Raw genomic sequence first — 23,130 nt, 5'->3', positions numbered from 1 at the left:
AAGATGAGAAAGACCCTCACTGTTTCTGTTAAAGTGTGAAGCAAAGTACCCTCAGCCTAGAGGGTAGGAAGAGTGCTATGAAAGGCATGAAGAGGGATGAAAAGATTTGGAATAGCTGTCTTGGTGAATGGACAGTGAGTTTGTGAGTTAATTAGGGAGATATAAAAGGCTTGCCTTGTTGCAGTGAGGGACCAGTTGAAATTATGTAACATAAATTTGTAGTGACCTCAGGTAGTCTGGTTTCATGATTTTTCTAGCACCATTGAGGAGTACACATATGTGATTGAAAACTGCAGATTGTGGGAGTAAACTAAGGTTGGGATTTGACAAGGCATGGTGGGCAATAGGATAAAGGGGGCAATGGATTCTAGTTCAGAGTATGTTTGCACTTCTCCATTGTACTCATATGTTTTGTAATTAGTGTATCTGTGTGATGTGTTATATGATCCTTGTGGGCTTCATGAAATTAGGGCTTATATCTTATTTATCTATCTCAGAACTTCAGAACAATACATTACACATAGGACCCCAAGAGAATCACAGCATCTGAGTTGTAGGGGTTCAGGACCAGTCCAGTCTGTACCTAAACTGAAATCTCCTGTGTAGAATACCTGGCAGCTGGTAATCTGGCCTTCATTGGAAAACCTCTAATGAGAAGGAGACCATTATCTTTTGAGGCAGCACCTTCCAATTTTGAATGGTGCTAATTGTTGGGAAGTTTTTTCCTTACATTAGGCCTCAATCTGCCTCTGCAACTTCCATGTATTGCCCGTTGTTCTACCCTCAGGGACTAAATAAAACAAGTCTTAATTCTTCTTCCGTGTGACACTTCAATACTTAAAGAAAGTTATCATGTTCTTTCCCACCAAACCCTTTCACCCCAACAACAAAAAATCTTTTCAAGGCTAAGCATCCCCATTTCCTTCAGCTGATCCTGATATGGCAGGAACTTGAGGCCCTCTACTCACCTGGCCCTCCTTATTAATATTTTTCTAAAATGTGGTGTCCAGAAGTGAACACAATACTTCAGATTGTGGTCATAGTACTGATCAGTGCAAAATAGATCAGTACTATCATCTTCATACCTGAACATTGTGTCTCTCTTAATGCAGCCTATCACATTGTCTTTCCTGTTGCATTTTTTGAGTTTGCAACCCACTGAAATCTTCTGATCTTTTTCTGACAAATTACTGGCTATCCTTAACTCCCTAGTCTTATACTTGCCGAGTTGAGAGGTTTTTGTTTTTGCTTTAAAAATCCGGGCAAATAATTCTTACCAGTTCCTTTTGGGTATATTCTATCCCTAGCCAGGGTCCTGTCATTTTTGTTTTGGGTCAGAGCCTGGAGAGTACCATTTTGTACTTCGGTATCCATCCTTAGTTACCTGTCCTTGTTTCCATCTTCTCTCTATGTCATTTGAAAAACCTAAGTTAATTGGTAAGTTATGCATCCACATCCATTTTTCAGACCTTTTATCGGCCCATTAGAATACTTCTTGTATCTTCGAATTGTATTCTTGAGAAATTCCCAGCCTTATTGAACTGGATTCCCATTCTTCTTAGACCGAGTTTTTGTTTATGAGATCCTACATATTCTTTCTCCAAATTCTTTGAAATCTGCCTCTCCACCATAAATTGACTGCAGCTTTGTTATAAATGCTAAGATGAGGGGATCACTTTACTCCGAGGTTTCTGTCATCTCTACCCTACTATTCATTTCCTCCTTTTTTGGTAACAATAAGATTCAGAATAGAATTTCCTCTTTTTAATTTTTCTGCCTTTGGAAGGGTGAAATTGTAATTAAGGTAGGTCACAAAATTATCTGCTTTGCTTTTGGCAGATACTTAAATAATTGAAGTCCCCTATCACATCTCTTTGCCAGGCTTGTGATCTGTTTGTTGAACTCCACAACTGTATTTTTTTTCATCAAATAGTCTGTAGTATAAATGTCTTCTCTTTCTATCTCTCTTTTTTTTTTTAAATTTTTAATTTTTAGGCAGTTGGGGTTAAGTGACTTGCCCAGGGTCACACAACTAGTAAGTGTCAAGTGTTTGGTCTGGGGCCGGATTTGAACTCAGGTCCTCCTGACTCCAGGGCCGGTGCTCTATCCACTATGCCACCTCGCTGCCCTTTCTACCTCTCTTGATCTTAATCCAAATAACTCTCTAGTGTTTCCCTCTCCAGTTCCTGGATTTCTTAATGTGAGTATATCTTCTAAAGGTACTCCACATCTCTTACCTGTCTTTTTTCCTTTGGAATAAGTATAACCTCCTAGAACCGTATTCCAGGTATGAATCTTATTGCATATTAAACCACATGTGTACATTTTTATATGAACATTTGAAAACATGGCTTTTATTAATAGCTCCTTTCTTAGATTTTATCTCCTGGACCTTTGGGGTATGTACAAAGCTATTTGCAGCTGTTTTCTGTTATCTGGCCTTCTTGTTAGACGTGGGTAATTATTTGTCTCCCCCTTCTGTTTCCAATGAAAAGTATTTTGATTATATTTCCAAAATTCCAGACAAATACATTATTTCTAGACCTTGTCAGATGTACTTTATTCCTACCCTGGAGTCTGTTATTCCTTTGTTTTAGGTTATTCTTAACTAGCTTCTTCCTTCCCAAATCTTCCTTTTCTCTTCTGCTTTCCTTGGTTCCAGTGAGCAGCAGTGATGAAAACATTATTTACCACCCTCCATCCCCCACGATCTTCAATTTCTTGCCTAAGACTTTGTAATCTTTGGCAGTGTTTTTTAAGTTACTTCTGTCAGTATCATTTGTGCTCATGTGAAGCACCAGATATGACAGATTTTGGAAACTTCAGTCATGTATTGACTGTGTACTCCAGTAAAGCAGGAGACCTGCTCGCCTGCCATCACTGCTTGGAGGTGATTAGGTGGCCTAGAGTCAGGAAGACCATTCAAATGTGGCTTCAGGTACTTATTGACACTGTGACCTTGGGCAAGTCACTTAACTGCCGACTCAGTTTCCTCAAGTGTAAAATGGGGGTGATAATAATAGCATCTCCCTTGCAGAGTTATTGTGAGGATCACGTGAGATATTTATAAAGTGCTTAGCACAGTGCCTGGCACATAATAGGCGCTTAGTAAATCAATCCTCCTCTCTTCCCCTCTTTTCTCACCCTTGCTTGCCTGTCACTTGACAATACCACTGGATAGGCATCATAACTATTTTGAGCACTTGCTTCTTCTAGAGGAATCTTCTTTAAGAATAGCCTCCTATTTGTTGATTACTTCTAAGTGTTTGCTGGTGAATCTTCTCCTGATGCATTCAGCATTCCCCTCTGCTTCTCCATATTCTTTTCTTCTCCTTTTTTTTAAGGGAGCACCTCATTCTCTCTAATAAGTTGGAGGGTGGAGGGTTTCTTGTACTCTTTTACTTTATCTTCTTAGAGGGTGGGTAATTAGCCTGCATTTTGAGCCACTTAGCTATGTCAAAATACAAATAACACACTTGATGCAGGCTACTGCAGAATTCTTCCTATTTAACGAAAGTGAGTTCTTTAGTCTGTGTTCTTGCTAGTAGCTCCTCCAAAAGAACTGCTATGGTCAGCTGCTTGTGTGAGTGCCTTAACTTTAGATGTCATTCTCCTTAACTCCTTACGCACATTGAATTTCCTTTCCCTTATCTTGATGGCTTCTTATTTCCCTCTGCCTTACCAGCCACATCTTTGTCTTTCTCCTCAAGTCCTTCAAATTCTTTTCAAGCCTGGCCAAAATCAATTGCTTGCCAATTTCCCTTTTAGTTAAAGAGTTTTGCATTTGAAATGAACATATCCTGAGTAAGATACCAGGCTTGCAAGTAGGAAAAGATCAGCACATGCTGAGATGGTAGTTAACTATAAATAATTATCATAAAGTATAGGATTTTGAGTAGTAGAGAAGAAAGCAAGGAACAAAAACATCCTGATGAAAAAAAAAGGATGTCATTAAAAATTAAAAAGTCATTAAAATGAGGGGTTAGACTAGTTGATTCTAAGGTCCCTTGCAGTTCTAATTTTCATGACCTAGTAAGTAGAGGGATATAAAGTTAAAACAAATAATTATGGAACTATCTGAATGAGGGTCTTTGGATCAAAGTAAAATTATTAGCTTGATAAACTCAGTGAACAGTAGGGTGCCGTAGTAACATTTTAATAGGCTGATGCTGAAAAGCAAATTGTGGGGAGAATTTATCTTGAAGAGGGAGCAGCCTAAGTGTGGAGAATGGGAACAGAACAGGAGAACCAAGTGAAATTTCAAAGGAAGAATAATATTATTTTGGTGACTGTTTGGAGGTACTTTTGATTTTTACTCTCTTCTGCCGCTTTGACAGCTATAAAATCGGAGGGAGTCAAATTCATAAACATATCTGCTTTGTACAAGGTACTGTGCTAAATGTTGTGAGTGATAGAAAAATAAATAATGTAATCCATTCCCTACAGTATAATAAGGGAAATGAATATGTGCACAAGAACATAATACAGTACAAATAGCAATGAGTTTGGAGTCACAGCTCAAGCATCACCTCTCTTGTTACCCATGTAAGCTTGGGTAAGTCATCTAACTTCTATTATCCTTAGTTTCCACACCTGTAAAATGAGAGGACTGGACTATATGGACAAAGACCCCTTCCAGCTCTACATCTGTGATCCTATGATTTTCTGAAATAGGATATAGAAATCACAAGTACTTGGGAGGAGGTGCAAACTGAGTACTGTGGAAGTTTTAAAGAAAGGTTACTTTTAGTGGAAGGATCAAAGGCAGCTTCACAACAGATATGACATCTGAATTGGGCTTTGAGGATTTCAAAAGGTAGAAATGGGAGTAGGGAAAAGAAAGTATTCTAGGGGTGATAGAGAGTATCAATAAGGGCACAGAGTTGGGAAACGTCAAGATGCATTTCCTAGTTTAAGGGACCATAAAATATGCAAAGGGGCATGATGAGAGAGACAGTTGAAGAGGTAAGTTGGAGTCAGATTGTAGAGAATAAGGCACTTAAACTTCACTCTTTAAGTGGTTAGAAACCAATAGACTATGAACTTCTTGAAGGCAGAGACTCTATCCCCAGTACTAGCACAATACCTTGCTCATCGGATGTGCTTAATGAATGCCAGTTGATTTGAATTACAGATTTTTTTAAGTAGGGGAATGACATAACAAGAGCTGTGATCATGGAAGGCGGTGGGTAGGATAGTGTATAGGAAGAAAGAAACTTAAAGGCAGGGAATTTGGTTTGGGGGAGCTACTAAAGTAGTACCAAGTGAGAAGAATAAGGATTAGGACAAATATTGAGTGGTGGTAATGGTGAGGATGCTCATGAAAATAAGAAAGGAGACAGAAATGAAAGGATTTGACAAATACTGATAACTGTGTGTAGAGAAAGAAAAGTCAGGTGATGCCAAGGTTAAGCATACTTGACTGGGAAAACAGTAGTGTAATTAACAGAAATTAGGGACGATAGGAAGGTCAGGTTTAAGAGAAAAGCAGTTGAGTTATTGTCATGTTGAACCTGAGATCTGGACTGTATACTTACTTAGTTGGAGATATCCAGTGAGGAATTACAGATGTAAGACATTAAAACTTGGAGGAAAAGTTGGACCTAGGGTAATTTAGGAGTCATCCAAATAAAGGTAATAGTTGAAGTCATGTGAGAAGATGAAATTATTGATGGAGGGGGGAAGATGGAAGCTTGAAGATGGAAAGGCTGAGAGAAGTGGAACAGACAATTAGCATTTATTAAGCACTTAAGTGTACTAGACACTAGGATACAAAGACAAAAACGAGTCCCTGCCGTTAATGAGATAGCTTGATGTTCAGGGAACAAAATAGGTATGCATATGAGCAAATATGAAAGTAATTTAATGTGACAGTAGAAGCTGGGAGGATCAGGAAGGGTCTCTGGTAAGAAAGAGTACTGGAGGCAAGCTTTGAAGGAAGCCAGGGATTCTAAGAGGAAGGGGTGAATTCTATGACATACAAAGTCATAGTGTTGAAAGATTGTCCTACACCTGGAACAGCAAGTGTGTCAATATGTCTGACGTGGTGTGCATGAAGGAGGGAGTAGCATAGAAGAAGTCTAGGAAAATATGCAGGAACCAGATTGTAAAAAACATTAAAGACCGAACAGAAGAATTTCTCTTTTGTTCTAGAGGGCGATAAGGAGCCACTGGAGCTTTTTGAGGTGGGGGAAGTGACATAGAAAGACCTCTGCTGCCAGAACATCACTGGCAGCCTTGTGGAAGATGGATTAAAAAAGGGAGAGATTTTAATCAGAGAAGGCTTTTGGAGTGGTCCAGGCCTGAATTAGAGTATTGGCCATGTGAGCAGAGAGAAAGAATTGAATGGGAGAGATACTAGAGAGAGAGAATTTTAAAAACTTGGCTACTAATTGGCTATAAAGGATAAGGTAGAAGGAAAAGTCAAGGGTAACTTGGAGGTTTCAAACTTAGGTATCTCTGCAAGAATAGTGAAATGCCCCCGATAGAAATAGGGTAGTTAATAAGAGGAATGGGTTTGGGGGAAAAGATAATGAATTCTATTTCCGATATGTTGAATTTGTGGTGCCTGTGGGACAACTCATTAGAAATGTCCAATAGGCAGTTGGTTACGTTGGCTCAGAAGTGCTACTGGGACTTCAAAGTCAGTGATGTTTGTTAACTGTTCAGAAATCAGAAGAGAGATCATCATTGCCATTAAAAACTAGAAAACAATGAGCTATAACTCATCTATCTTTCTCTAATCCTTGTTGTCTTCCTCAGCATTCATTTCATTTGATCATTTGACACACATCAAAATTAATCTTTCCTACTTGTTTCCTTGGTGTGACATAATGCTAATATGAGTTTATTTTGTGTTGTTTTGTTTTGTTTTTAACCAAAATAATCTTTTCATGTTCTGGCATGGACAGCTGATTGAGAGTTCAATAACATTCAGCTTAATTGGAGATCAGATTTCTGGCATCATCAGACTCCTGGATGGTGGCCCTAAACCAAGTAAAGCAAGAAGGCTTTTGAGCATTAAATATCCTAAATACTGGTGCAAGTTTCGGGACTAAAGCACTTTGCTCCTTAGGAGACACAATAGACCTTTTACTCAAAGCCTTATTTACCTTCATTTAATACAGAATTATTATGAAGATTGATTTTCTGATTTCCATCTCCTTCCTTAGCAAATTGAAAGCACTTAAACTGAGGAGTTTGGGGGCAAGGAAGGAAGAGAACTATTAGAGGAAGGCACCATAATAACGGATAGTGAAAGAAGGAAGAAAGAAGAAAAATTAGAGTAGGCAAAGCTGGTGCCTTCAAGCCCAGGACATAATGGATGTTCATAATGGCTGAGTTATTCAAAGATGGTTAAATACATCTCTTCCAAGTCTAGGAAATGTGGATTATGTAAGGATTACCATAACAATGATCAAAATGTTAATACTTAAAAAGGTAGTTATAGTTCTTTAAAGTGGTTTTCCGTAAAACTGTACTTACCTGAGTAACAACTTTAATATGAAGAGTCAGTTTCATTCTGAAGTATTTTCAGGTTCCTAGTTTCATTTTTATTTTTTCTGTAATTATCTTGAGTGATAACCAATTGCACAATCAACTTAGTATTATTGAACAAGTCATTTAACCTTTGCTTAGTTTCCTGATTTTCAAAGTTAGGGCAGATATTTTATCCATTTATACTTCACAATCCTACACTTTAAAATAATATGTCTTAAGTATCAAAGGAGATAAATGTGAGTGCTTTAAAAGTAAAAGCATATTAAGCTAATTCAGAGAGTGAGGATATTTCTCCTTTTTTCTTCCTTATAGTTAGTTACGTGAATGCAACATGCTTCCCAAGTGTGTTTTCCCATTTCTTTATTGATGCCACCTAGAGCTGCCATCTTTAACCCTCACATAACAAGGAAAGACCTTGATTACCTGTTCCTTAAAATATTTAAGAGTGCATGTGTGTGTATTCCCTTATTGGCTTAGAGAAATTGATTTGATAGTATGTCTAAATATGCAATTTTTAGCAGAAAATTATAGGTGGGAAGATATTAATGTTTAGTGATTAAGTTGAAGGGATGAAGTAGTTGCTATGAAAGGAGAGAGAAGTGGAGGAAGAACATTCTCCCAAACTGCCATCATTGCCTATAAATGCCATTTCCCAGAGCCTTATAATTATGGCCTTGAACTTGGACATAGTTCTTCTGCTCAGTGTTAGGTTTTTCCTGTTCAATTCTTCCTTAATTGCTCTTAGATTTACTGTTTCTCTTGTAACTTTTTTGACTTTGCTAATTTTCCCTATGCCCCAGGAACATGTGGCAGTTACCAAATGCCCCTGGTCTGCCATTTGAGGGTTTTTTTTAATGTGGAAATTCCAGCATAGGTTATTTTTATATATACATATATATTTTATATATATATGTATATATAATTATAACACATTATGGAAGCTTTGATGTTTAGTGCCATGTTCTTGATAGCATTACATTGTAGTACCACTTTATTTAAGTAGTTCTCAAATTTCCCAAATTCTTTGGGTGTTTACTTAATTAGTTTTTTAAAGGCATTAATTATATTAAAAGTCATTAAACAAAGGAAGATAAAACGAAATCAGTTCTTTACAAAGAGGCCATAAGGAATTGTCATTGCAATCTTTGATTTCCTCCTTCATAGATGAACGTGTGTATGTGTGTATACATGTCCACATATGTGTTTAAAAATCTGATTCTCCCTTCCATATTGACTCTTCTGTAGTGAGTCTCTATCTCTTCTCTATCCACAGAACACATATAACCATATGTGACATTTAAACAATTTAGTTACCAATATTATAATTTCCCAAAATATAAAGCTTTCTGTTCTTTTTATGTCATTGATATCATATACAGATACATATTGATTTCATGTCCATTCTTTAAACATTACACACACACAGATTTTATATAACTAAGGATTATTTAGAATATTTCACTTAATTTCTTTTTTTTTTTTTTAGCTATTTATTTTATCCATTTAAACTTTCTGGTTTCAGAGGCGACCACCAGATAATTCTTTCTATGTAAGAACATGTAACAAGAATCCAAAGAAAACAAAGTGGTGGTATCATGGTAAGCATTCAATTTGAAATGACTTTTTAAAAAAAATAACATTTCAAGAAGAATTATTATATTGCATACAGTCAGGTTAGTGGGAGGGGGCTTATGGTTTGAAATCCTTGTTCCATGATGTGTAAGGAATTTTTTTTTTAGCAATTTTAATTGTCATCTTTTTGCATGGTGGGAGTAAAAAAAAAAAACAACAACAAAAAAAACACTTTGGATTCCAGTTGGTGAGCAAAAATAGATAACTATCATCCAAAGGAGCTAAGTTAGGGCAATAGATAGAGCACTGGACCTGGGTTTAGGAAAACCTAGGTTCATATCTGGCTGACACTATGTGACCCTGGGCAAGTCACTTAATCTCTAGCCCACTCAGTTTCCTCATCTCTAAAATGGAGATGATAATAGCATCTACTTCCCAGAGTTATGAGGCTCAAATAAAATAATATTTATGTAACACTTTGCAAGCTTTAAAATGCTATATAAATGCTAACTATTATGAACAAATAAAATGATATTAATATTTTAAGCATTTACCATATATACATAAAAATAGAAGAAATCTCTTTGTAAATTTTCAGCTCAGAAATAATGTTGGTGGAAAAATTTTGCTTTTATAAGTAAAACTAATTCTTTTTAGTATAAATATTGATGCTATTTGTTTTCCTTTGGTCTGAAGTAGATAATTTCAGTAGGAAAAGATAATCAATTTATGGTAACTTATTAAATACAAGCTTTCTTTATCCTACTGCTTCCCTCAAGAATTGATGATTAGGTGTTGTACCTTCTAAATTATTTGTAATTTCCATAACTCTTAAGTTTCCTCATTCTTTTTCTCTTTGTTAGGTTGATAGGATTGTGTTAATGTTTGAGTGTTTTTCTGTCTTAATTACTTGTAGAAACTTATTTGTATCTAATATATGATAATCTATTTAAAATCTAATAATGACTTTGTATTGTACCATTCTTTGTTGTAGTTAGTTTCCTTCATAGTACAGTCTTCTTTACTAAGCTAAAAATCAGTGGAAAGTCTAGAATCAAAGTATTGACACAACTATTTTATTTAAAAATCTGTTAAACTGAGTGGAAACTTTTTGCCCAATAGGTGTGCTTAGATGAATGGGTCATAATTTTGTCAAAAGTAGTAATATACTTATATTTCTATCACACTATGAGGTTCACTATGCATTTTCCTCCCAGCTGTGTGAGGTAAGTGTTTCAGTTGTTATCCCCATTTTGTGGATGAGTAAATAGTTTCTGAGGAATAAGAAAAGTGGCATCAAGAAAAGAGCCCCATGGCTTTTCTCTTCCAATACATTTGAAAAAAAACTTTCCAGGATGACCTTTGTGTCTGTGTTCACTGTCCTTCACAGCTCCATTTCACATTGCATTAAAATGTCTCTTAACTGGGCAGTAGTTAACTGTCCATTTTGGAGGAGAGAGATTAATGGCATTATTGTTAAGATAAACTTCCATCTTTTGCTGTTTTGAGAGGTAGTACAGTTTCATAGAGCCAGCCTATCCCTTGTAACTCCCTTGGGTCAGGGACTCTTCAACATTAATGTTAGCCTCACAAGGAGGATATCATCATTTGGGATTAGACTTTGTTATTGTTTTTTAGTGGTTTTCGATTGTGTCTGACTCTTTGTGTCCCCATTTGGGGCACTCCAATGGTTTGCCATTTTCTTCTTCTGCTAATTTTATAGATGAGGAAAACTGAGGCAATAGAGTTAAGTGACACAGGGGCACACAGCTAGTAAGTGTCTGAGACCAGCTTTGAACTCAAGAAGAGGAGTCTTCCTGATTCCAGGCCCATGGATTACACTTAACCTAAGTCAAATATGGTTTCATTGCTGCTTGAGTAAGTTTTTATGTTCTTTACCCAGGAGGTTGGGATTTCTACGTTAAAAAACTTGACTCAGAGATCACAGTCCTTCCTTTCTTCTGTGGTACCATTTCAGTACTGTAGCCTCTGTAGTGCATTAGTTAACCACAATAGTGCTCAGATGTGTTGAGATTTTGGTATAAAAATTATGTATAGATAATTACAAGGATATCTAAGTGGTATGAAAGTTATTCCTGTTTTTCCAGATTTTATCGTCTTTCCTGTTTAGAAAGTAATTGTTGGGGCAGCTAGGTGGCGCAGTGGATAAAGCGCTGGCCCTGGAATGAGGAGGATCTGAGTTCAAATATGACTTCAGTCACTTACTAGTGTATGTATACTAGCTGTATGACCCTGGGCAAATCACTTAACCCTGAATGCCTCAAAAAAGAAAGTAATTGTTGATGTTTATCTGAAAAGTCTTTATATTTTACTCTTAGCCGGCTATGTTTAGTCCTAGTCTGCTTATGATCATAGAAATACAGAATTGAAAGGGGATCTCAAAGGTAATCTTGTCTACCCTTCAGGCAAAACACAAATGTTAGGTATAAATAAACTTTAACATCCCCGAGAAGAGTTTATCTAGCATCTGAAAATTTTCAGTGGCAAAAAAACTTAGTCCTTTTAAGGCCACCTATATGACCTTTGCACACCTCTGTTAAGTTCTTTATTATATTGAACCAAAAATTTGCCTCCATATCACTTCTATCCATTGATAGTAGTTATTTCCTCTGGAGATAAGCATCCTTCTTTAAACCTTCTCTTTAGGCTAAACAGCCATAATTCCTTCAGTAGTTTTTTTTTTATGCCGTAACACACTGCTCTTTACCTGCTCCAGATTGTTGTTAATGCCTCTTATTAAATATGACATCCAGAACTGCATATACTGTTCCAGATGTGTTCTGACCAGGGGAGAATACAGTGAGACTGTCATAATAATTTATTTAACATTTACATCAAAGCATCTTCCTTTTAGTAATCCTTGCTCTGGACATTATACTTTTGTTAAGGCAGATGAAGATTACATTAGCTGCTTTGATTGCTTTGACTCTCATGAGCTTTTGGTTTGGCAAACCCCTTAGATTTTTTTTTTTTCACGTAACTTTCTTTTCAGGCACATTTTCCCCATCCTTTGTGCAGTTCTTTGAAACCGATTGTATAGACTTAATTTTTATGCTCGTAATTTCTTTCATCTTTCAGTCTGTCATTCCAACCAATCCGTCTTTTGGACCCTGATTCTGTCAAGCTATTTATGTATTAGTTAAATCATTTCAGCCCTCTGTCATTTTTTAAATTTGATAAGCATGTCATTGATGTTGTCACATTATTGTTTTTAAAAATATTAAGGAAAACAGGACCTTGTAACTTGCCTTGAGACCCTCTGCCACATAGACATAAATCCATTAATCAGCACTCATTGGATTTTTCAGTCATCCAGTTCCAAACTGGCCCCATTGCATTATCCCTGTTCATTTCTTTTTGCTTTTCAAAGCAATTTCATAAGAAAGTTGATAAATACCTTGCTGAAACCCAAATATGTTGTCCCATCAGCATTCTCCTGTCTTAAAGAAAATGAGTCTTCTGTGGCATGGTTTATTATTATTTTTGAATTTTTTTATTGATGGTTTTTTTACATTTCTTATTTTTAAATTTATTAGTGTTATTTGTATGTGGATAATTTTAAACTTTATTGTGAAAAGTCATCAGTACTAACATTCCATTATTCAGAAAACAAAAAAGGATTATATATGAAACTGTGAAATTATGTAATTTTAAAAGTGTATATTAAATTTAACAAGGAAGAAATGAAATTGCCCTGTTTGTCATGACTTGAATGAATAAATCATAACGCATTTATTAAGGGATTACTGTGTGCCAAGTACTATGTTAAGCACCAGGGATAAAAAAGTTTTTTTCTTTTTCTTTTTAAAGAAATAGTCTCTCCTTTCTAGAAACTTACTGTAGGGATAGACAGTATCTGTAGGGGAAGGTGACCAGGAAAAAGAGTTTTGTTTTTGGAACATGCCAGAGGGGTGGGAGGTGGGGGGAATTGGAAGCTGGTAGGAAGGTTTCCCCACAGGAGTAGGCAGAGAGTAGATCCATTACTAGATGGGATGTGAAACTGAAGGATGGTCTGGTATCCATTTACATTTATTAATGTAACACAACCAGTTGAACATAGAAATCTATCTTACCTGACAGGGAAATAGGAGGGAAGAAGATTAAGTAAAGGGGGAGAAGTGACAGAAAGAAGGGCAGATTGGAGTGGTGGTAGATAGAAGTAAAACACTGGTGAGGAGGGAAAGGGTGAAAGAAGAGGACAAAGAGGAGGAAAAATAGGATGGAGGGAAATACACAGTAATCATAACTGTGAGTGTGAATGAGATGAACTCTCACATAAAACAGAAGTGGATAGCAGAGTGGATCAAAAACCAGAATCATACAATATATTGTTTACAAGAAACACACTTGAAGCGGAGACACATACACATACACATGTTGGGTCAAATGGGGTAGTTTGATAATTTGAAATAGACTCAGTCAACATTTAATAAAGTTGGACCCTGGAGTAGTTCAAAGCACTGTGCTAAGCACTGGAGATACAAAGAAAGACAAAAATAGTCTCTTCTCTCAGGGAGTTCACAATCTAATTGGAGGTGGGGGGTAGGGATGGAGAATAGCAAACAGCTATGTCAAACACGGAATAGAATAAAGATAATCTAGGCTTCTTTCAGATGTAATTTCAGCTGACTTGTAGGAAGCCAAGGAAGTCTAGAGGCAGAAAAAAGGAGGATGGAGGACAGCCATTGAAAATGCACAGAATTGCATTTTCAACCGATGAAATGTATGTAAGGAACAGAAAGGAGGCCAGAGTCACTGAAACATAGAGTATGTATAGGGGAAGATTAGAAAGGTAGAAAGGAACCAGGTTATGAAGGACCTAAAAGCCAAACAGAAGGATTTTATATTTGATCCTGGAGGTAATAGCGACCACTGGAGTTCACAAGAATAATGTGACTTGTCAGCTGCTTTGCTAAAAATCTAGGTTACTGTATCTCTATACCCTTTGATTTCCCAGTCTGGTAACTTTGTTAAAAAAAAAAAAGGAAGAAAGAAAGAAAGAAAATGAGGTTAGTCTGGCATGATTTGGATTTTAAAAAAGTTTTTATTCCTCTGTTGTTTTATGCTTCACTTCCAAATGTATTCCTGCCCTCATCTTTCCTCAGAAAGCCTTCCCCCCCCCCCAGTCTGTCTCTGTCTCTCTGTCCGTCTCTCTTTTTAAACAACAGCAACAAAATGTTAAAGAATGGGTTGGAGGAGTGGGGTGGAGGTGGGATGGGGAGTAGCTCTGCAAAGTTAATCAAATAGCCAAATGGGACTTTATAGGCATTCATAGTTCCTGTCCTCTGCAAATAAAGGTGTGTTTTTTTCTATTTGGGACCAGGCTTGATCATATAATTACACAGAATTAGTTTTGGTGTTATTGTTCTTGTACATTGTTTGTAGATACTATGTACAAAATTTTCTTGGTCTTGCTTAATGTTATCTGTTCTTGATAAAGCCAAGCTAGTTCTTTTTATCATTTTTCTGGATGGTTCAATTACCATTACACCTTGAATATAGTAATGCCTTTGAAAATTTCTCCTGGAATCAAAGTCAGATTCACCGTATTACTCAGACATCCACTCTTTTTTTTTCTTTCTTCATATTTTTCCAATTACATGTGAAGATAATTTTTAACCTTTATTTTTTAAAAATTGAGTTCCAAATTTTTCTCCTTTTCTCCCTCTCCTCTCTCCCTAAAATGGTAAGCAGTTTGATATAGGTTATATGTGAGACATCCATTCTTTTCACTTTTTTTTGAAAAATCTATGCATTTGCCTTTTTCCAGTCCTGACACTATCCCTCACCCTGTTCATATCCAGGTTTTTTTTTTAAACAAACAATAATAGTCTCAGTGATATCTTTGAAATCAAATTTGTCTTCTTGTTTAGACTCTCTCTAGTTCACTTTGATTTGTTTTCATTGTAGATCATGAAATTTTTTTTTTTGATTGTTCTTGAGGGTTCTTTACTTGGATTTTTGTTTTCTATTGCTATTCTTCCTATCCTTTCTATGTATTATCTACTTTGGTGAATATAGTAAGGCAGGATTTTTACCCCTTTCCCTGGCCTTTTTCCAAATTAAAGTCATCTTGATTAGCTTTGCAAAATTCCAGGTAAATTCTTACCAGCCTTTGTTAGAGAGATTCTTTCTTTGGCCCAAAGATTATCATTCTTATTTTTAAGAATTTTTGGTCTAGGGGCAGCTAGGGGGCGCAGTGGATAGAGCTCCAGCTTTGGAGTCAAGAGGACCTGAGTTCAAATTTGGCCTCAGACATGTGTCACTTACTAGCTGTGTGACTCTGGGCAAGTCACTTAACCCCAATTGCCTCACCAAAAAGGCCAAAAAAAAAAGAATTTTTGGTCTAGAAATAATGTCCCTCAGGAGGATATCTAATTTCTTAAGCTACAAGTCTTTAGCTACTTTTTGTTATAAGCTAAAGTGAGGTATAACTTTTTTATCTCATTTTACCAAATACCACCTGAATCCTATTACTAGCTTTTAGTCACTAAGTCAAGATGGTAGAAGCTACCATTACTTCCTAGAAGATAGATACTAATCCACTAGGATATCTTGCATCACTTCTGTCTTCTCACCATCCACCCTCACTCCAAAAAACAAGGGAAAAAAAACCAATCTCCTTGTCCCATTCTAATTATCTGACCAAAAGATTGGATCTCTTTCTTGAGATCTTTGAAAATATTGCTAGTCATCCATGACAGCCATAATTTGATGTTTGACCTTACTTTAAAAGCTGATGGGGATAATTCCTTCCTACTACGGTATGTGTTCATTGATCCAACAAATAACTGGAATAAGAGATTTGTCTTCAACTATGAAGCTAGACTACATCTGCTATATGTTATAGACTATTAATTGTGGGTAGGATGTCCATGGTTTCAATTTTTAAGAATGTCCCCCTGTCTAGAGTCTGTAGGCTACATTCTATCCAGCCCTTCGTATTCATACTCTTTAGCTTTGGAGAATCAATAGGATATTTCTATCCTCTTCATAGTCATACTAAAAACTCGTGTCTGAGACCTCTAAAGAATCTCATTTTGGTCTTACACCTAATATTCTCTGTTTGACCTCTCATTTCTTACCTATTAGTAATCCAATTCCAGTTATCAAAGATGATTCAGTTTTATTTTTGAAGGAATCTCTGTTAAATGTAAGCTTTGTTCTCCAAATATATATTCCCCCAACAGCTGATAACTCCTATCTCAATTTAATTTATTAAATATCTTTTAAATACCTTTGTGCAAGGCACTGTATCAAATGCTTCAGCTTATTTAAAAAAAGTCTGATTTCAGAGTGCTTACAAGGAGAGATAAAATGTATGTACATACTCTTTAATACAAAATACATGTTATAACAAGAACATGAATATGTGCTTTTAAGTGCTTTGAGAGATTTGAGGCAGGAAGGGATCAGGAAAAGCGTTTATGAAAGAGAGAGTGAATACTTTCCAGGAGGGTCATATGCAGATGCTGAGAGATTAGAAAGTGCAACCCAAGTGCAGAGTATGAGTAGTTCATTTGAGGAGATCATAGTGTATATGAAGAGGAATAGGGCTAAATTGGCTCCTTTACAAACTTGGCTGAAGAGAACCAGTTAGTTTCTTTCCAACAATTATACTCCCTCCACTCATCAGCAGAATCAGAATCTCTAGAGGATTGGTTCACAGGACTTTCTTAGGCTTTCTGGAAGGTAAGTGCAGATTAACTGATCCTTTGATTGCCACGAAGCCATTCCTACAGAGACGGGCTGTGTCAGCTGTCTGTCAGTCCTGATAAGTTGATGACAGCAGATTATTTGTTTGGAGCAATAGTTTCACAATTGTATCCTTGAATTCTTTGAATTTCTTTGGTGCTATTCCATCTTATAATTATTTTATTTATCTTTAATATGTAAATGAATTGATTTCTGGCCTTTGAACTCTAAGGACTATTTTGTTTTGTTTATATCTTTTTAGTGTACATAAGTAATTTCTCCTTTTTGTAACAAAGACTGAAACAAAGGAGAAAAAAAGCAGTTCGGGAAAACCAATCAGTTCAGTAACTGAGTCTTAATAGTATATTTAATGTTTCACACCATAGTACCCCAACTCTGTGCAAATTTTAATGAAACAGTCCTTTCTGAAATTATGCATTCCATGAGAGACCTTTCTAAAGAAAGGTTAGTAAACTCTGAATTTGGGCAACTTCTACTTTTTCATTAACAGTTTGACAAGTGCATGATTTTTTTCCTGTTATGTGCATATACATATTTGTGTATTTGTATAGAAAAGGAATACGTATCATTTGGATTTTTATTTCACTTGATTGTTTGCAGGGGTAGGGAACCTGCGACCTTAAGGCCACATGTGGCCTTCTAGGTCCCCAAGTGCAGCCTTTTGACTGAGTCCAAGTTTTACAGAACAAATCCTTTTATTAAGGGGATTTGTTTTATGAAGTTTGGATTCAGTCAAAGGGCAGCACTTGAGGACCTAGAGGGCCACATATGGCCTCGAGGCTGCAGGTTGCCCACCCCTAGTTTAGAGTGAATATTGATGGTAAATCATAAATTGATCAGGCATATGCTTCCATTTCTCAAAAGACACAAAACAAGTTTCTTTTTGAATCTTTGTGTAACTCTTTGATTTGTCAAATTAATATAATCAAGACTTAAACTAAAGATTGTTGCAAAATCATATTGATTGGAGAGATAGGGTCAAAGTAGGGCTACAAGTTTTAAAAGTATATTTTTTGCCTCATGAAGTTATTTCTGTACTAGAATATTTTGTAAATATTTGTGCATACTTTTTTAATATATTCTTCTTTTTTTTTTCTTTAAGATGATACATGTTGATGCCACCATTGTGAACCTCGTAGCAGAAGATAGCCCTACTGAGAAAATGAGCACTTTGATCATTCAGTCTTTGAACTTTAACTTTTGACTGGAAGTGACCTATAGGCAATGAAGACTGCTTCCTTTTTCTGCATTTTTACTTGTGTGCATTCTGGGCACGTGTTGATCGCTGGTTCAGTCCAGGCAACTGACATGCTTTATTAGTCATACAAGTATTAATGCAGGTGTCAGGAAATGTCAGAGTAATTCCATTTTTTTATTTTTATTTTTTAAAGCTTTTGGAAAATGTCTAGGGCCTCCATGCATTGTGCAATAACAGTGACTTCTTGGCAGTTTTGAGACGTTCATTGCTGGCAGTGGACGTTGGTAACAGGAAATGTTTTACTCCTGCCACCAAATGATAAATGCATGAAAGGGCCTATGAAATGAGTTTATCAGTTATAATGGGATTATAAATAAAGTGAAGGATCCATCATAACTTTGAAAGTCACCCCAACCATTTAATATTTGGATTCTATGCACTGTGATCCTAAGGTTTAGCAGCATGAATTAACATGCTTGTTTATAAAGGACTGTAATGAAAGATCATTGCATATTTATTGAATTGTTTATATGCTGTCATATTGTTTTGACATGAAAGGTTTTTGAGTAACATTGGCAGAGAGGTACAATATGTTATCCCTATGGTGAAAATAAATACATTTGTTGTATGTAGTTACTCAGTCTCTGAAGTAAAGGTATGAGTAATATAGGGTATGAATGGTTTAATCAAGGCTTTATTTTGGAAGTAAGAAAAAATGGCAGTGATCATTGAATTGCTGCAGTCCATAATTGGGCTTGTAATTTGTACATTAAAAGCTTTTTCCAAGTAGATTACATTCTGTTACTTCCTGCTAGCCATCAGCATGAGCCCTGCTGCCTTCACAATATTTCATTTATTTATGTGTTTGAAAAATCCATACACCATTTTGTTTGCAGTCTCATTTCTTTTGTTATATTGTAAGTCGAATTTGAATGTTGCAATATTTTAATTGAAAAACTTTGTCAAAATATTTTCTTGTAAATTTTCTTTATCTGTAAGCACCATTTTGTCTTTTAATCCTGTACTATAAAGAAAGAAATACATTTTTGACAGAGGCTTAATGTTTTGACAAAAAAGTGTGGACATTTTTATTTAAGTTTAAATAATTAGAGAATAATATGATATTTTTGCTTGTCTGTTTCACACAGCTCTAGTTTTTCCCTTTTTTTGGTGGTGGTTCTTCAGAAGCCTTTGCATTTAGATGACTTTTCTACAAAAAAAAATGTTGAAAGATAGGTTTAGTTGTTGTCACCAATATTGTAATTTAATGATATTGCAACTTGGTTCTCTTTTAAGAAAGCATTTAATGTATTTTATAAACTACCTTTAACACTTATGCAAAATCAGTTTCTACTACAATGTTTTTACTAATGCCTTATGGTTGCACTTTGAAAAAATAAATCCTACGGTGAATATTTGCTTTAATTTGGAGCTTTGGGAAAAAAAAAAGGGGGAATTGGCTGAAAGTATTGAAATATTACCCCAAAAAAACTAAATCTAGAATTGGCAAAAGGTATTCTAAGTACTGTTTTTAATCTGTGTATAGTAATGATATTTTGTAGCATTGTACATACTGTTAATTACATAAAACCTTGCACTTTTTTATTAAAAAGTGTAATTGCTGAACTCAGGGGTGGGTAGGCCTCGTATTTTTGCTGTAGAAGTGTTGAATTTTTAAGGAAAAATATGGCCACCAAATTATGGCTGTTGTTAATTTAGCAACACTGCTAGTTTGCAACTCTCACCTTTTCTATTAAAAGTTTGCTTTAGATCTCATTTAACACTTAAAACTGTGTGGTGAAGCTAGATGTACACAGGTTCTCAATGATCTTTATAATACTTCAACCAGTTGGCCTCTTTAGAGCCAATTATTTTTAATGCTTTGGAGCTACTATAATTTAGTTTTTAACTACTTTTAATATGAAATTTTGCAGCTGTAAATTAGTTAAATTATGTATTTTCATATTTTATCCAACTACTTTATAGTACTGGGTGACTTAACCCATCATTTCCCCCAAAATCTTTCCATTCTGCTGGATTCTCCCTCCTATGTTAGAAATATTTCTTGTGAAAATTATTCCCCAAAGGACTTAGCCTTGCTGTATTGTAGATTGAGAGGTAATATATAGGCTCATAATTGCCTTTTGGTATAAGCAATGTTTAGGTATACTTCTTTACCTACAGTCACCATGAAATGGTTTAAAGTGTAAATAAAAAAAAAAAGTTTTAAATGACTGTCACAAATGAAAACTGATTTAAAGAAAGAGGAATATGGTGAAATATTAAAAGAATAGTCAAAAGTCAGCCACCCATAAAATAACATATAGCGATCTGGTTTAGAATTTTATTATTCCCCAGAATTTAAAAATATTTAAAGAGCAAAAACATTAATTTCTTTACATCTTGTTTGCAAATTTGGTTGTTGACAAGTTGGCTTCACAAATATTTTGTATTGCTGTATTATGAAATGAATTGGTTTACTTACATCACTGTCCTAAACAAGAGCTAAATAATTGATTGTTTTGTGGTAGAAGATAATAGTTACTAATGTTAATAATTTAATTGCCCATTATTTGGAAAACTCACATCCAGATGCTGTTACCAGAATACCAAGAAAATGTATATAATGTTAAAGAATGTGATACCCTTTCCTTTCCACATCTACTCGAAGATAAAGGCACTATTTGTTGCACAAACCTGTAGAAATAATACTTTCTTATTTAGCATATATATATATTTTTGGAACATTCTTCTAGATTGCCAAATATTTAGCTAGTGCTACTTTCAACTTATACATTATTTATGCATGCTTAAATCATGAGCATGGTACCCTTTCAAAAAACATTTTAAATATGTCAAGTAGGTATTATTGCTGTTAGATGGTAAAGAGTGAGGTTGCATTCACCTTCCTGGGAAAGAAAATTTTTTTAATACATTTTGGAACTGTTCTTTAAGGATCTAATTTTTGCAACTAAAGAACATTTTATAATATATCAAAGAGTATAGAAAGCATCTGCTTTTCTCCTAGAAGAAAAGGCTGAGATCTTTAAGTATGATGTAATTTGGGGGGGGAGGGAAATGTCTTCCATTGTCTCAAATAGATCAATATTTGGCACAAAGAATAACTAGTATATTTCATGAGTAATTCTCTGAGTTTTTTATACCTACAAAAATATTTCCAAAGGTTGGATGCCTGTGTTGGGCACATCTCTTCAGATTCTAAAATAGGGACCCAGTGGCTGCATGATTGCTCCTAAACCACACCAAAGATAATGGAATCATTGAAGTTATTTGGAAGCAGGCTGTCACTGTTCATGTACACTTTTATTACAACTTGTTGCTGATATTCAACTTTAAACACCTGTTTCCAAGAATTAAAACAAATTGTTGGAATTTCTTGCTAGAAATAGAAGGGCTAAGGAGAGGTAATGTTTGTTTAATCTGTTTTAAATAAAGAATTCAGTGTCACTAGTTCCAAGTTTTTATGATTCCTGCTGCTTATATTTCTTGACTTCAGTTTTTATTGGATTTTAGTTTACTTTCTCCACCTTTGCTGAATGCTAGAAATTCAATATTAGTTTGGATTTCCTTTATACAATATTTATCTAGTATTGGGGAATAAAGAATGTCATTTAAATGAATTTTTCTGATAAATGAAACCCACCTGTAATTGAACTTTTTTGTATTCATGCTTGTTCATATTCAGCCCAATTGATTAGTAAGTTGTAACTCTTGTAGAATCCTCAATTTTTCATAGGCGTGTTTGACCGTATACTAATTGGCTTCAGGCTGCTTTGCTATTTGCTCTTTTTGTGGGTTTTATGTGTCCTCCCAAACTGTCACGTCTTACTACTCTTGGCTCTTTATACTACGAGTTTCCCCCTTCAAATCAGCTGTGAGGGTCAGATAACTGAACTTGCTAGAATCATGTCTAAAATGATAATAGCCTATGAGCGAGAGCCTTAGTTTCTCTCATGAGTAGGCAGTATAGGGTTTATGTAGAATGCTGGACTTAGAGTTAAGACTTGGGTTCAAATTCTTCTTCAGGCACTTACTGGCTTTATGATCGTGGGAAAGTCATTTAAGCTCTCTATGTCAGTTTCCACTTTAAAATAAAGGATTTGGATTTGATGGTCTCCAAGTTCTCTTCTATCTCAAAATCTGTGATGCTACAAAGCTTTTAATCAACCCTATTAACACATTATATATTCATTCAAAAATGTGCATTTGTGATCATAGTAATTTGACACTTGGAATGTATCTTTTTTTTTTTTTTGGTGAGGCAATCGGGGTTAAGCAACTTGCCCAGGGTCACATGGGTAGTAAGTGTCAAATGTCTGAGGCCGGATTTGAACTTGGGTCCTCCTGAATACAAGGCCGGAGGTCTATCTACTGCACCACCTAGCTGCCCCTGGAATGTATCTTAAGTTATGTTCCAAACTTCTCATTTTACAGAAGAAGAAACAGTCCTGGACATGTAAATGGCTTGCCAAATAATTCCTATGCCTCCCAAACCCTTAAACTGAAGTCATTTGTACCTCTTATGCTGTTGTGTTTTTTGTATCATATTTGTATGTAAGCTCAATGAGAATAGGGTCAGTGTCTCTTGTTCTTGTTCATTTATTTTCAGTCATGTCCAACTCTTCATGACCCCATTTGGGATTTTCTTGGCAAGGATACTGGAGTGGTTTGCCTTTCCTTCTCTAGTTCATCTTATATATGAGGAAACTGAGGCACAGGGTTAAGTGACTTGCCCAGGGTCATATAGCTAGTAAGTGTCTGAGGCCAGATTTGAACTGAGGAGAGAGGAGCTCCTAAGTCCAGGCCTGGCATTCTAATTCACTGTGCCACTTAGCTGCCCTAGTGCCTTATCTAATCTCATTTATTTCCCTCTAAAATATAATAATTAATTGAATTCCTGAAGGTCACATGTCTAATGACAGATCTAAGACTTTCTAGTACACTATTTCCGCCACTCCCCTGGTGGTATCCTGTGGCTTGAACATTGTACTTTTCAAGCCCCACCAGTCAGGTATAGAGAGGGCTGGAGTCGCTAGAGCTACCCTTATTCTGTGTATAAATACACATCTGTTCTAGGAACATGGCCTGCTTCTGTAAAAATA

The 23,130-nt window shown here is 35.7% G+C and overlaps 1 protein-coding gene across 2 annotated transcripts in view; it reads left to right on the top strand.

Annotated features, from left to right (window-relative positions):
- LOC114054276 (ubiquitin-conjugating enzyme E2 W) overlaps positions 1–21,479 on the top strand; it is a 90,772-nt gene extending 69,293 nt beyond the window's left edge. Inside the window, exons 5-6 of one of the 2 annotated variants that reach the window (XM_027877469.1) lie at positions 9,023–9,098; positions 17,912–21,479. In XM_027877469.1, coding sequence (XP_027733270.1) covers positions 9,023–9,098; positions 17,912–17,925 — 90 coding nt within the window. In that variant the 3' untranslated portion in view covers positions 17,926–21,479. The remainder of the gene's footprint in view (positions 1–9,022; positions 9,099–17,911) is intronic. The other variant, XM_027877468.1, reaches the window with a different exon arrangement.
- The last annotated feature ends 1,651 nt before the right edge of the window (positions 21,480–23,130 follow it).

Source organism: Vombatus ursinus, unplaced genomic scaffold (assembly GCF_900497805.2).
Source record: "Vombatus ursinus unplaced genomic scaffold, bare-nosed wombat genome assembly UNPS02014812.1, whole genome shotgun sequence".
In the NCBI taxonomy this organism is placed as follows: domain Eukaryota; kingdom Metazoa; phylum Chordata; class Mammalia; order Diprotodontia; family Vombatidae; genus Vombatus; species Vombatus ursinus.
The sequence above is the reverse complement of the archived record's forward strand: the minus strand, read 5'-3'. Positions and strand labels throughout refer to the sequence as shown.